Here is a 15872-nt window from a genome sequence, read left to right as displayed (position 1 = left end):
ATTCAGGATTCAATCCTGGACCGGGGAGCGGCGCGGGCTTGGAGGGCCGAAGGGCCTGTTCCTGTGCTGTATTGTTCTTTGTTCTTGAGAAAGGACAAACAGTGTATCAGTTTGACATCTCACGGAGAGAGGACACCTCTGACAGTGCAGCACCCCCTCAGTCCTGCTCTAGTGTATCACCCTTCAGTGCAGCACCCCCTCAAGTCCTGGACTCTCACTCTACTGACTCCAAGGCAGCAGCAATAGTCACTGAGCTACAATGGGCACCTGGGAGATTGCTGCTGGAAGGTGCTACGGGGCCAGGAGAGGGTCAGGCTGGGCTGTGATGTGGACAATGATTAGTCGGATGAGGCAGTTCAGGGTTGGATTGCACGGTGAATGAGGAACAGTGCGAGATATACCAGGTAACATTCGCACGTTGCTTTCACCATGAACCCCAGTGACCCCATCCTCACATACGCCACTCTCAAGAACCATTTCTAACTCATAATCTTCGCAATGAAGTTGGCTGTCCAGCCCACTAACTCAAGTTTAACAATGTATCTGGTATTCGAACCCGTTTCACTGCAATACACTGGTTCATGAGAGGAAACAGGTGGAATATTCCAATGGAAAGGTCCCTGCATCTCTGTGGAGTGGACAAAGAACAAAGAACAGTACAGCCACAAGAACAGGCCCTTCGGCCCTCCAAGCCTGCGCCGATCATGATACCTGCCTAAACTAAAACCGTATGCACTTATGGAGTCCGTATCCTTCCATTCCCATCCTATTCATGTATTCGTCTAAATGTCCCTTAAATGCCGCTATCGTACCTGCTCCCACCACCTCCCTGGGCAGCGCGTTCCAGACATTCACCACCCTCTGTGTAAAAAACCTGCCTCGCACATCTCCTCTAAACTTTTCCTCACGCACCTTAAACCTACGTCCCCGAGTACTTGACTTTTCTCCCCGAGGAAAGAGCATCCAGAATTAAGTTATTGCACAAAATGTGAATTTTTCCACATTGCACAGGTTGGTTCTACAATAGATGATTCACTCCTGGGGTTCGCAATCAGCCCAAAAGTGCTCCTGTGGCATCTGTCCAGGAAACAGCAGACAGAAACACATCATTTAAACATTAGGGTATAGATCAGAACCCACACCTGGAACAGTAGCAAAGCCTGCAGTCACTTGCAATGATGGAGTGCGCCCTTGTTGGTTCAAATGATTCAAAATTTCCCTTTTAACGCAAGATCAAATGATTGGGTTCATTGCAAATGTTCCGAGTTAACAGCATCGTTAAAACACCGCACAGAGCTGTTGAAACAGCTGCTGGATAAGCACAGTCATAGACCTCTTACTTTAAAGATTAACTAATGGAGTTCCTTGAAGTACTTTTTATGGGATTTGCCACAGATCCTGTGAATTATCATGAAAATGTCTGCTTCTGTGTTCAGAATACTGACTCCAGAAACCCTTCAACAGAACGGAAAAGGGATGGAAATGTGATGAATTGTGTACTTGTGGGTGGGGGTGTGGGGGGGGGGGGGGGGGGGCAGAATGGAAAGTCAGTGATGGTTCGGAGTTAAGGAGAGGTTGGCAAAGATGCCATGGACATGAGACAAAGGGTCTGTTGATGGTGTCCATTCGGGACTGAAGAATGTTAATTGTGACAAAGGTAGGAAAGCAGAATGTGTTAATAGGAGAACAAGAGGTCAGTGGGAACAAAACTGAACAGCAAGGGACAGTGGCCATGTCGGGGAGAGGCGGGTTAAGTTGGGCCAAGCCAGGGGAACTGAATAAGAGAAAACAGAAGTGGGGAGTCACAATGGAGGGGAAAGTTCAGGGTCTGTCCCAGAATTTGGCTTGATGTCCCATGTCCTAGGCATGTGCATGAATTATCCTGAATATGTCTACTTCTATGTTCAGAACCTTGACTCTGCTGAAGAGTCTGTGGATAATCTAATTTGCATGTGGTCATGGTACTCTGCAGGAACATGCAAAACTTTGGGATTTCATTCCCGTTCCTGTTCCAGTATGAACACTAACTACTGAAAATGAAGGCAGTGCAAGCGATGAGGAGCTGGTGCGATGTGTTGACACACTGTCTTCAACCTGTGTTTAAAGACGATATCAATCAATTGGGTGAGACTGTCCTCCCCTGTAAGAAGTAGAGGTTTATGTGTGAAATTCACTTGGGTAGTGCCAATCCGATCTCAGCCTGAGCTCACAACACAGTGCTGACTAAAGTTCAAGCCAGATACTGGGCCAAAAGGCATCTACTGTCCTTCTTCAAGGAAAATTCCAACTTATAAAATGCATCTCAAGACCTGAGAATGTCCCAATATGCTTTACAACCAATGATGTAGTTTTGATTTGATTTGATTTGATTTGATTTATTATTATTAATAGGGCGGCACGGTAGCACAGTGGTTAGCACTGCTGCTTCACAGCTCCAGGGTCCCGGGTTCGATTCCCGGCTCGGGTCACTGTCTGTGTGGAGTTTGCACATTCTCCTCGTGTTTGCGTGGGTTTCCTCCGGGTGCTCCGGTTTCCTCCCACAGTCCAAAGATGTGCGGGTTAGGTTGATTGGCCAGGTTAAAATTGCCCCTGAGATGCGTAGGTTAGAGGGATTAGCGGGTAAATATGTGGGGGGTAGGGCCTGGGTGGGATTGTGGTCGGTGCAGACTCGATGGGCCGAATGGCCTCCTTCTGCACTGTAGGGTTTCTATGATTTCTATGATTTCTATGATATTATTGATATACAGTGAAAAGTATTGTTTCTTGCGCGCTGTGCAGACAAAGCATACTGTTCATAGAAAAGGAAAGGAGAGGGTGCAGAATGTAGTGTTACAGTCATAGCTAGGGTGTAGAGAAAGATCAAATAAAGGGTTTCACATTGAAGATGAAGAAGATGAGGAGTTTCTTCTCTCAGAGCATCATTAGTCTTTGAAATTCTCATCCACCAAGAACAGTGGAGGCTGGGACATTGACTATGCTCAAGGTTGTGTTAAATTTTTAATCGACAAGGAAATCAAGGGTTGTGGAGGGTAGACAGGAAAGTTGGGTTCAGGTCACAGTCATATCAGCCATGATTTTGTTGAATGGTTGAGGGGCAGGATGACCGACTCCTGATTCCATTTCTAATGATCTTATGATTGGGCTGATAGGAGGCCTACTCCATTCCAATCAGGCCTGAGAAATGGTCCAATCCAGTTATGCAATGAACCAATACCGTTACATGCCATGTCAATGGTTCATTGGAAGATATCTTGTTTTAATGTCCCCATGATGACATAAAGAAAGTGCAATGCCCTAGCCGTGATTTGCACACATAGATTCAAATTAACACACAACACGTTTTATTGAAGAGCTGCTCTCTCTGCACTGCAGAATACAAAACAAAGTAAAACAACAGCCTAAGCTCACACCCTAATGACATCACCATCAAATCATGTGATCAGCTTTTAAAGCAGCCTTTAACCTTTCTAAATATATAACATCAGTAAATAAAGATTCCATTTATATCGCACCTTTCAGGATCACAAGATGTCCCAAAGTGTTTTACAGCCAATCAAGTTCTCTTCAGTTTATAGCCCCATTGCGACAGGGGTGGGACTGTAAAGAGGCGAGACATTCAAAAGTCCATTGACTTTGGCGGGACGGGAAATTCCCGCCGGTGGGACGCACCCCACGCATTTACCCTGCTAATCCCCCTGACACTAGGGTCAATTTAGCATGGCCAATCAACCTAACCTGCACATCTTTGGACTGTGGGAGGAAACCGGAGCACCCGAAGGAAACCCACGCAGACACAGGGAGAATGTGCAGACTCCGAACAATGACCGAGGCCAAAATTGAACCCCTGGCGCTGTGAGCCAGCCGTGCTAACCACTGTGCCACCGTGCCACCCCAGTCCAAAGATGTGCGGGTTAGGTTGATTGGTCATGCTAAATTGACCCTAGTTTTGGGGGGGATTAGCAGAGTAAATATGTGGGGTCACGGGGATAGGCTGGGATTGTTGTTGGTACAGGCTCAATGGGACAAATAGCCTCCTTCTGTACTGTAGGGATTCTATGATTCTAAGAATGGCTTCCTTCTGCACTGTAGGGATTCTATGAAAATGACACTCAAATCTACGCAATTCATTGCACAACTCTGTCATTCCAGTGTGATAAGGTAATGCATAAGGGTTTCGAACATGAACATTTCCAGGGGCTTTTTACATTTTATGTTAATTTATATGACATTATTATACAAGCACCATTCGAAAACTGTGGCACAGAAACTCAGGGGTAATGTGAACAGGAGCTGCATCCCGCATGCAAAATGTCCCCTCCAATTTAGATATCCAGAGAGATCTCTTAAATTCTGACAGTTACAAGGAGCATAATGACATTTGCCCACCCAGGTCTGTGCTTTACGGATTGCAATGGATATGGCTCGTAAGTCCTTGCAACTGATTACTTTCACCAGAACAGGGAAGGTCTTCACTCAATAAATGATCCAGCTGCGTTAGGGACTGCTGGCTCTGTGTTTTGGTTGTGTCATCCCCTGGCATAGTGGTCATTGCATCCTAACAAGTAGTTGGTGCATTAAATTCTACCCATCTGGGCACATTAATGATTCTGTGTTTGGATTCCTTTGACAGAGCATTCACTTCTTTCCAGAAGCAATTAACCTCACAGTACTGCGGTTATTTTCTGGCCATCCTATTCAGAGTCATCTTAATCAAGGAAGATGTTTAATGGACATTTCTGAAGGCCTCACTGTAAAGGGCATGAATTGATAGTGGTGTGTGGGAGGAACTTGCTGTGAACCGTGCCAAGTGCTGGTGCCTCATCCAACAAGTCGCAACCCAGTCAGAAAGCGACTGCATAAACTCTGCTGTGGCGAAGAGACAAAAGTGGAAGGACTGTTCCCATTGGGAGAAGATAATGAACCAGGGGACATTAATTTAAGATGAATGCAAATGAGCCAAAGGTGACATAAGGAAAATCAGAGAATGGTTGGGTTCTGGAAAGCACTGCCCAAGAGTGTGGTAAAGGTGGATTCAATTGTGGTTTTCAAAAAGGGATTAATAACCTGCAAAGAATAAATTTTCATTGCGACAGGGAAAAGGCAAAGGTAGTGGTTCGAGGTGAGTTGCTCATGCAGTGAGTTAGCACAGAAACAATGGACTGAATTGTCCCCCAGGCTGTAACCATTCCATGATTCTTTGAGAGAAAGTAAACTCTAGCTTCAGAATCCTCCGCTCCTCTCACTCCCACTTCCTCAGGAATCTAGGAGCAGGAATAGGCCATTCAGCCACTTGAGCCTGCTCTGCCATTTAACTACATCATGGTTGGTCTTCAACCTCAACACCATCTTGCTGCACTCTCCACTTTTGGCTTGATGTCATTGGTATCTAGAAATCTATCAGCCTCTGCTTTGAACACAATCAATAATGCTGAGCCTTCACAGCTCTCCGGAGGAGGGAACTCCAAAGATTCACCACCCTCAGTGAAGAAATTCCTCCTCATCTCAGCCTTGCCTCTTATTCTGAGACTGTGGCCCCTAGATCTAGATCCCCAACCAGGGGAAACATCCTTTCTACATTTACCCTGTCCCGCCCTGTATGAATTTTGTTCACCTCTCATTCTTCTAAACTCTAAAGAATACAGGTCCATTCTCCTCAATCATTCCTCATAGGACAATCCTGCCATCCCACCATTAGTTTGGTAAACCTCTGTTGTACTCCTTTTATAGCCAATATATTCTTCCTTAGGTAAGGAGACCAAAATTCTACACAATACTCCAGGTGTGGTCTCACCAAGGCTCTACACAACTGCAGCAAGACTTTCTTATTCTTATCCTCAAATCCCCTTGCAATAAAGCCTAATATACCATTTGCTTCCTAATTGCTTGTGCCACCTGCATGTTAGTCCACAGCGACATGTGAACAAGAGCACCCAAGTCTCTCTGGACATCAACATTTCCCGATCTCTCTCCATTTACAAAATGCTCTGCATTTGTTTTTCCTGATGTGGAGATTTTGAGAGCACATTTCCACTCCATCTGACGAAGGAGCAGCGCTCCGAAAGCTAATGGTATTTGCTACCAAATAAACTTGTTGGACTTTAACCTGGTGTTGTTAAAACTCTTACTTTGTTTTTCCTACCAAAGCGAATAACTTCACATTTTCCACATTAAATTCCACCTGCCACTTAGATTGTCTAAATCTCCTTGAAGCCTCTTTGCTTCATCCTCACAACTCACATTCCCACCAGGTTTTGTGTTATCAATAAACGTGGAAGTATTACATCTGGTCCTCAGATCCAAATCATTGATACAGATTGTAAACAGCTGGGGTCCAAACACTGATTCTTGTGATACCCCACTAGTCACAACCTGCTAAGCCGAGAATGATCGATTTATCCCTACTCTCTGTTTTCTGTCTGTTAACCAATCCTCCATCCATGCCAATATATTGCCCCCAATCCCATGACCTCTAATTTTGCTCACTAACTTCCTTGTCGAAAGCCTTCTGAAAATCCAAGTACGTCACATCCAAGGGTTCCTCTCTTATATTTTTTGCTCGTAACCTCCTCAAAAAACGTTAACAGTTTTGTCAAACAAGAATTCCCTTTCACAAATCCGTGTTGACTCTGCCCAATCTCACTATTATTTTGTAAATGACCAGTTATCAAATCCTTTAGAATAGATTCCAGCATTTTCCCTACTGCTGGTGTTGGGTTAACAGGTCTGTAGTTCCCTGTTTTCTCTCTCCCTCCTTTCCTAAACAGTGGAACCTCACTCTCCACCTTCCAATCTGCACCGTTCCAGAATCTCAGGGTATCTCTTGTCTGCCCAGAGACCGGATGCTCCAGGATTGGCCCTTTGAGTCACCTGCGGCCACAATAATCCAGAAGCCAGGTAGACGCCATCCTCATTTCAAGGGACTGACAACGTCTCCTGTAAAAGGTCCTGATAGATGTTATTCCCATTTTGTTTGTCATTGTTTTCTGACCATCCTGCAGTTGCTCTTCCACATTTCTATCAGTCTTTTTTGGAAATACTGAATCAGCAATGGGAATTCTGTTCCGAAGCCTTTTCACTGAGGCAATATTTCAAAAACCAAGCTTATAATTCCCAAACACAATTTTAAATAAAATTCTGACTAGTTTGTATTCATTCGTGGGACATGGGCGTCGCTAACTGGCCAGCATTTATTGCCCAACCCTAGTTACCCTTGAGCTGAGTGGTTTGCGAGGCCATTTCAGAGGGCAGTTGAGAGTCAACCGCTTTGCCGTGGCTCTGGAGTCACATGTAGGCCAGACTGGGTGAGGACAGCAGATTTCCTTCCCTAAAGGACATTGGTGAACCTTCAGTGACTTGACGAAAATAAAATTCTTCCTTGTACTGACTTAGGAATGTATTTCTTTTCAAATGCTGATCATAATAATTGAGGTAGGCGAGATGATAAGGGGAATCGACAAAGTAGATGTGGAGAGGATGTTTCCTCTTGTGGGGCAATCTAGAAGAAGAGGTCGTGGTTTTAGGATAAGGGGTAAGAGATTTAAAACAGAGATGGGGAGAAATCGAAATCGCTTTTCTCAAAGGGTTGTACATCTGTGGAATTCACTATCCCAGAGTGCGGTGGATGTCAGGACTTTGAATAAATTTAAGGAAGATGTGAACAGATTTTTAATTAGTAAAGGATTGAAGGACTATGGTGAATGGGTAGGAAAGTGGAGTTGAGGTTGAGATGAGATCAGCCCTGATCACACTGAATGGCGGAGCAGGCTCGAGGGGCTGAATGGCCTACTCCTGCTCATAGCTCTTTTCTTCTAGTTCTTATGTAAAAGTAATTCAACTTTCTGCCTGAAATTTACATTTTTTTGCAATAAAATCAGGAAATTAATGTTTGCAATATTAACACACAAATGAAAAATGTTTGTAAGAAATTCCTCCACTTGGTATTTTAAAGCATGACTTCAAAGTGATCATTTCGAATGCCTCTGTGAAAAACGCGGTTAGGAATTTCCGATGATGTTGTTAAACAATGGAATGGTATTAATGCAAACAGTTATTTCCAGGCCCCTTGCCATAAATCACTGAGAAATTGCCTTAAATGGAATTAAAATCTGATACAGTAAAACCCTATTAAACTATTGTTCCTTCCAACGCCGGGGTGTTCTTATAGAAGGTTTCTGCTGGTCTGGTATCTCAATCGGTGGGTGAGAAATGTGTTCAAAGTCCCAGGGTTGCCTGTCACCGGAACCTAGCTGTGTTATTTGACTTATCATTCGCCAGAGGAAAGGCATTCCATTTAGCAGTCAAGGAAGAGGAAAATGAGCTACTCTCTCTGCCTTGGTTCATTTACCAGGTAGATTTGAGGAGTCAAAGGGTATGGGGTTAAGACGAAAAGGCGGAATTGGGGATGAGGGGTAGCCACAGGACTGAATTTTACCGGCTCTCGGGAGACTGGCTGGGAGAGAGGAAACCTGGTAAAATGGCGACGGAACACATTGGCAGGGGAACCTGGTGTCTCCCAGTCATGATGTGGAGATGCCGGCGTTGGACTGGGGTAAACACAGTAAGAGTTTTAACAACACCCAGTCATCACAGGATATCACAGGTGGCAAAAGCCTTGGCAACGTCACCGCCAACCAGAGGCAGGTGGCCAATTCAACCAAATAAATTGCTAATTATGAGCAGCTCTCTGTCCCCACGGTGATGAATTGCTGTTGGGAGGGGTGTTGTGAGTGGTGGGGGGGGGGGGGGATGCTGGAGGGTGGGTGCAGGGGTGGCAGTGGCTGGTGAGCAGCAACCTGCAGGCATGGTTAGGTAAATTTGGTGATCTCCCAGTGACTCTCACAGAGGAACCAACCCCCTGCTCACAATAGCCTTATCGAGCTGTATAAAATCATGAGGGGCATCGATAGGATGAACGCACAAAGTTTTTTCCCAGGGAAGGGGAATTGGAAACTGGAGGGCACAGGTTAAGGTGAGAGGGGAAAGATTTAAAAGGGACCTGAGGGGCAACGTCTTCATGCAGAGGGTGATGCGTGTATGGAATGAGCTGCCAGAGAAACAAAGGAACATAGGAATTAGGAGCGAGAGTAGGCAATTCAGCCCTTTGAGCCCACTCTGCCATTCTATATGATCATGGCTGATCTCCATCTCATCCTAACTCCACTTCCCTGCCTTTTCCCCACAGCCCTTTATCCCGCTTTTGATCAAATATTTATCCATCTCTTTCTTGAATCCATTGATTGATTCTGCTCCCACTGCACTCTGGGGCAGTGAGTTCCATAGATTCACAACCCTCTGTGAGAAGTATCTTCTCCTCATCTCTGTCTTGAACCTCCCCCCTCTTACTCTACAACTATGACCTCTTGTCCTAGACTGTTCTAGAAAGGGGAACATTTGGTTAACATTTATATCATCAATCCCATTGAGTATTTTATAAACCTCAATCAAATTCCCCCTCATTCTTCTGTACTCCAGCGAGTACAAGCCCAAGCTACCCAACTGCTTCTCAGACGACAACCGCCCCTTCAAACCTGGAATCAATCTAGTGATCTAGAAAGTAGTTGAGGCAAGTACAATCGCAACATTTAAAAAGCTTTTGGATACATACATGGATGAGTAAGGATTAGAGGGATATGGGCCAAACGCGGGCAATTGGGGCTAGCTGGGAGGGCATCATGATTGGCATGGACCGGTTGGGCCGAAGGGCCTGTTTCCATGCTGTAATACTCTATGACTCTATGTCCATGGCTATGATACAGCCAATGCCAGAGTACAACCCTTAGATGCCTGGGGACAGTTTTGTTAGAACCAGCAAGGCTGGTGTCACAGCAGAGGGGCACTGCTGAAGAACTGAACGGCCAATGTGGGAAATGCCACTGCAAAGCCAAGGAGGAAGGGTATGCACAGACACATGGCCAGACACAAAGGGGGCATTGGCGACCTTAACCAGGGTGCTCCTAGTTCTTTGGACATGGCAGAAGCTGGATAGATTCAAGTAGAGTGAAGTGAAAAGTGAGAACTGGTCTGTGGGACCTGGAGGAGGAAATTGATGTATTCCATAAGGCGATATTTGGAGAAGGTGAGGCCCACAGTGGGTTCTTTGAGGAAGGATTACATTAACAGCCATTGCACCTTATGATAGAATTCGATCCTAAAAATACTGAATTGAAAAACTATTTCGATTCACAGAAACATCGGGGAATTATCATATAAAAAGTCACATCTCTTGCATTGTGGTTTCAGTTCGAAAACACGGCTGCACACTCAAAATGCCTTCCAAAAACACCAGGTAATTTAACTGAAAATGTATTACGCACACTTCCCTATTAAGCGGTGCTAACAAACCCTGCAGTCACATTTGGTCCACATAACCAGTGAAACCATGTGAATCCATTTACTACCCAAAGATTTAAGCACTGTCTACACAAGTCTATAAATTGGAATGCTGCTGTTTCATTATTCCCTGGGTCCTGAAGTTGGAGAATTAATTAACTGATAGACTAGACTGTGTTGACAAAGAGCAGATAACAATTTAAATACTTCCAGGCTGGACAGCAGACTGTAAGTCAGACAGCGAAACAGCAGGGTACAGATTGCTGCGGACCAGCTGTCTCTGTAAATTCTTACTTATTTAGTAATCTCGTACCCATTAGGTCTGTAAATAATTTGGAATTTCACTGAAGCACCGTTCATTTAATTTGGGCTGTAAGTGAAGGATATAATTTATACAGCGGTTACAACTGGACCAGTTATACACCCATTGCAAATTTGCAATAAAACATTGTAAAATTCTAAATTTTTCAGTGTGATATATCCTGATTTTTAAGCAGAACGAGATGTTCTATGGTATTCTCAGTAAGCTTCTACATTAGCGCCTGATATAAATCACATACACATTTCTACAGGATGGATAACTGAGGGAATGCGACAGACTGGAGTCTTACTGCAGCTGTTTGGTGCATGTGTAGATATCAGAACAGTAGCAGTTGAAAACCCCAGGAGACGCACACACACACACATACTCACTCACACACTCACACACACATACTCACACACACATACTCACTCACACACACACACTCACACACACACACACTCACTCACACACACACACACACGGAGTAGATATGAAAAATAGGCGCACCGACGCTACCTCAGCCGGAATTTTACTGGGGCGGGTGAGGTTCGCAGAACAGCATTCTCCGTTGGCCCCGAGTGGGATCTTACGAGCCTTAGGCGGGCGAGGCGGTAAAATTCCGGCATGAGACTTTTTTTGTTCGGGAACGTGACAGAACGGGATAGAAAGATAATCAAATTCTCCCTCAACCACAGACAAATCTGCTGAGACCACCAAACATCCAATTTTGGAATTGCATTAGCCACATTGGAAAAATGGAATTGTAATAGAAGTTCTGGTGAAGACATCGACTGCATACTTGAACAAATACCAACTTTTGTTGGGTGTTAGAGTGAGTGAGAAGGTGAAGAACTAAGCCGGAGATGACCAGTCTGGATTGGATGGAGGAAGCGTGGAGAGAGAAGCAATTCATAATGTAAGTGAACGCAGGTTAGGGTTTGCACAGGAAATTCATGTTTGTTTTCAAGATTTTGAAAAAGTATTCGATTGGGTGGACTGGGTTACGCTTTCTATCATGCTGAAAGATATTGGAGTAGACTGGAGAGATAGACGACCCCTAAGAAATCTGAACATGGGACAAACAGCAACATGAGAGGAGAGTCAGAACCATGTATTTCATATCGTAGAATCCCTACAATGCACAAGAGGCCATTTGGCCCATTGAGTCTGCACCGACTCTCCCAAAGGGCATCTTACCCAGGCCCTCAGGTAGGCAATGATACAGGCCCCCCAATAGAATCAGTGTAGATAGGGCCAGTTGTTCAACCTGGGCAGAGATCCTTTACTTTGAGGCTGTTCATCAAATGCTAAACTGAGACAATGCAATTTAGCAAAGCAATATTACCTGTTCAACAAGCCAAAGGCCCATCTTTCCACCATCTTTGACAAAGGAGGTGTATCCATTGTTTGGATTCCAGCGACTCAGCCATTTCTCAGCCATTACGAATTGAAATGAAGATTGTGGGACCTTTGCCTTAGCAGATGATAGTCTTTGTATAACTCCCTTTGAAATTGGGCTGTACAGGCCACAGGATTGTTAGTGCCTCTTCAGAGATAACGAGGTGTGAGTTTTCCTAAAATTGCCAGGTGCTTCCTATGCTCAGGGGTTACAGACAGACATAGTTTTAGCCTCTTTAAAGGTCTTTGTTTGGTTTTTAAAATTTTAGAAATAGCGAGGAGGATATATGTTTGACAAAAATATACAGTATGTGGTCTTAGTCCCTCATAGGATTCAAATATAAAGTCCCAGGAAACATTGGAATGAATTTGGGATGTGACAACATGTTCAAGGAGTGGAAAGGGAGGTTGGAGATGGGAGGGATGTGTGCAAATAGAAAGGGATCATGAATTGGTCTTTTTGAGGAGAGGGGTAATGACAGCAGATTTACATGGTGGGAAAGACAACACCTCAAGTGAGAGGACCATTTACAATATCGGATAACATGGGAACCAGGAGGGGAAGTTAAGGTGATCAGCAATTTAATGGAAATAGGATTGAGGGAACAAGAAGTGGGTCTCACGGACAAGATGAGCTCTGAGATGACAAGAGGGTAGTCTGGAGGGAAACCAGAGAAAGATGTGAGTACTAACCATCCTCTATGGTGTGTCTTATGCTAGAGTGTAACTTTAACTATCCAGTATCTAGTTCAACAATAGCCTGACCAATGGATATTAATAAAGGATTCTTGAACTCAAAACTGGTACTTATGCATGCATTCTCCTGTCCCTATAAAAGGTTGAGACAGGCGCAGATTGAAACAAACCTTGGGTTTGTTTTACTTTACATAAATAACAGGGTGCGTGGCCAATTTCCTATATCCTCATTTATGGTCAATGCAATAGAAAAACACTTGCTGAAATCCACAATTAGATGGTTGTCCTGAAGCTAATACGATACAGTCACCCGACCGATATTACAAAGGAGTGAGACACACGCCTGCAAATTCCATAGAGGCCTGAAGTATAATTGGTAAATGCCTGGAGAAGCAGGCGAGAACTGAACCTATTAAATTGAATGAAGTCCTGCTTACCACGGATGTCTTAACGCTTGTTCACATGTATAACGTTTGTTTGGGTCCTTCTCCATCAAGCGCTTGATAAAATCTTTGGCTGAAAGAGAAAGTTAAGAATTAGTTCTTTGTCCCATACATCAACTCAAAATGTCTCAAATAATCACTTTCAGTTGGTGCAGAAAAATAATGATGTATTGAAGTGTCAGCGATGAGCCTATCTTTCCAAGAACATTTGGAATGAGAGAAATCAGTCCATTGAGAATTTTCCATTAAACACACCATTCACATCTACACTTGATCCAAAATAGCTGAGGAACAGCGGCTAAGATGGAAATTGTTACACTGTACCCCATTACCAACCTCACCAAGCCTTCATTATGCACTTTTGCTACTGACCCTGCAATGTGCAGAGTTTTCTACGCTTGTGAAATACTGTGATGCATTTACATTTTAAATGTACTCAGTTTCAGTACTGACCTGAGAGAGAACAAAGAACGGTGAATGAAAATAGGGCGAATAAATTATTTAAGCAACTTTCTTAACATTTTTTTGCCAGTCAGAGAATCATAGAACTCTAGAATAATACAGCACGGAAGGAGGCCATTCAGCCCATTGTACCTGTGCCAGCTGGATGGTAGAATTCTCCAATATGTACCACTCCCCTGAACTCCCTATATTTCAGTAAAATATATTCCATTATCGATGAATCTGCTTCCAGTACCCTTCAGGCAGTGCATTCCAGATCACAACAATGTCAGTGTGAAAAATACCTTCGCCGTGCCATCTCTCGTTCTTTTGCTGATTATTCAAAATTTGATTTGATTTATTCTTGTCACGTATATCACTATACAGTGAAAAGTATTGTTTTTTGCGTGCTATACAGACAAGGCATATCGTTCATAGAGAAGGAAAGGAGAGAATGTAAAGTGTAGTGTTACAGTCATAGCGAGGGTGCGAAGAAAGATCAGCTTAGTGCGAGTTAGGTCCATTCAAAAATCTGACAGCAGCAGGGAAGAAGCTGTTCTTGGAGTCAGTCGGTACGTGACCTCAGACTTTTGTATCTTTTTCCCGACGGAAGAATTTCATTTTTTTTCATAGAAACCCTACAGTACAGAAAGAGGCCATTCGTCCCATCGAGTCTGCACCAACCACAATCCCACCCAGTCCCTACCCCCATATCCCTACATATTTTACCTGCTAATCCCTCTAATCTACGCATCCCAGGACACTAAGGGGCAATTTTTTTTTTTTAGCATAGCCAATCAACCTAACCGGCACATCTTTGGACTGTGGGAGGAAACCGGAGCACCCGGAGGAAACCCACGCAGACACGAGGAGAATGTGCAAACTCCGCACAGACAGTAACCCAAGCCAGGAATCGAACCCAGGTCCCTGGAGCTGTGAAGCAGCAGTGCTAACCACTGTGCTACTGTGCCGCTCCCACTGTGCTACCGTGCCGCCCAAGGTGGAAGAGAGAATGTCAGGGGTGCGTGGGGTCCTTAATTATGCTGGCTGCTTTGCCGAGGCAGCAGGAAGTGTAGACAGTGTCAATGGATGGGAGGCTGGTTTGCGTGATGGACTGGGCTTTGTCCATGACCCTTTGTAGTTTCTGTATCCCCTGCTTACTTATCTTCCTGTGACTGATAGCAGCTTCTCCAGTTTCACTCCATGAAAACCGTTCATGAGTTTGGTCATCTCAATCAATTTGATCTTGACCGTCTCTGTTCCAAGGAGAACAATCCCGACCTCTCCGGTTTTCCCCACATTACCCACAGAATCTCGTCTCTGGTCACATTCTGGTAAATCTCTTCCTCTTTCTTTTCATGGAATGACATCCTTTCTAAAGAGCGCTCTCTAGAATTGAACACAATACTCCACCCGGGGCCTAACCAGTGTCTTATGAAGGTTTAGCCTAACTTATTTACTTTTATATTCTATCATAAGCTGGCATTAATAAAGTCAAGATTCTCCTATGATTAGTTAAGTCTTCACAACTTCTGCCACCTTTATATTTTTTTGTACATACACCCCCTGATCTTTCTGTTCCTGCACTCCCATTTAAAATTGCTTTACTTACACCTCTGACTAAAAAATGTTTCACGGTCTGGAAGTAGAATATTTTTGAGGTGTGCACGCTGGCAGGTCACACTTTAGCTTTGCATATATTCAGTGTGATGATACTGTGCCTTTAAGAAATCTATTTGTGTTATGTTTCTTGTGCAGGATTTGTTTTAGCAGTTTGTTTTATTATTAGTGCCGCTTTGTCTGTACCCAGCAGCCCTGCTGTTACTGCAGCAGCATAATTGATCTTAATTGTTAAAATGTTTGTTTTAATCCGGAGCACAATTGTTTTTTTATTTTAGAGTTTTCCCCTGGGGTTTTTCAGAGTGGGGCTTGCTTCGGTTTTTGACAACAAAAGTCATGTGACTGAGTGGGGCTAGGCTCACAGAGAGAAACCTAGTTCAATTGCTGTTTGGGACCTGAAGAGTGAAGAAGTAGCTCTCTGTCTGTCTCTTTCTCTGTCTGGAGATTGGAGACTGGGACCTGCCAGAAAATAGGTCCCTTCCTCTGAAGTTCTGCTGCTTGAAGGTAGATCTTTCTGTGGAAATTGTTGTAGGGGAGTCAGAAGGCAGGGGTCTTTCTGTATCGGTCCAGAGAGGTTAAAAGTCTTGAAATCTAGCATCAATGTGAGCAAATCTAATTGGTGCTAATTGGTTCTGAAGGAG

At 44.1% G+C, this 15872-nt stretch overlaps 1 protein-coding gene across 1 annotated transcript in view; it reads right to left on the bottom strand.

The window, feature by feature from the left end:
- The window catches only part of camk1da (calcium/calmodulin-dependent protein kinase 1Da), a 136653-nt gene that overhangs the window by 28135 nt on the left and 92646 nt on the right, over positions 1–15872 (bottom strand). The window contains exon 7 of the mRNA XM_078234640.1: positions 13165–13243. Within this exon, the coding sequence (XP_078090766.1) occupies positions 13165–13243 (79 nt within the window). The remainder of the gene's footprint in view (positions 1–13164; positions 13244–15872) is intronic.

The sequence above is a fragment of the Mustelus asterias genome, chromosome 19 (genome assembly GCF_964213995.1).
Source record: "Mustelus asterias chromosome 19, sMusAst1.hap1.1, whole genome shotgun sequence".
In the NCBI taxonomy this organism is placed as follows: domain Eukaryota; kingdom Metazoa; phylum Chordata; class Chondrichthyes; order Carcharhiniformes; family Triakidae; genus Mustelus; species Mustelus asterias.
The sequence above is the reverse complement of the archived record's forward strand: the minus strand, read 5'-3'. Positions and strand labels throughout refer to the sequence as shown.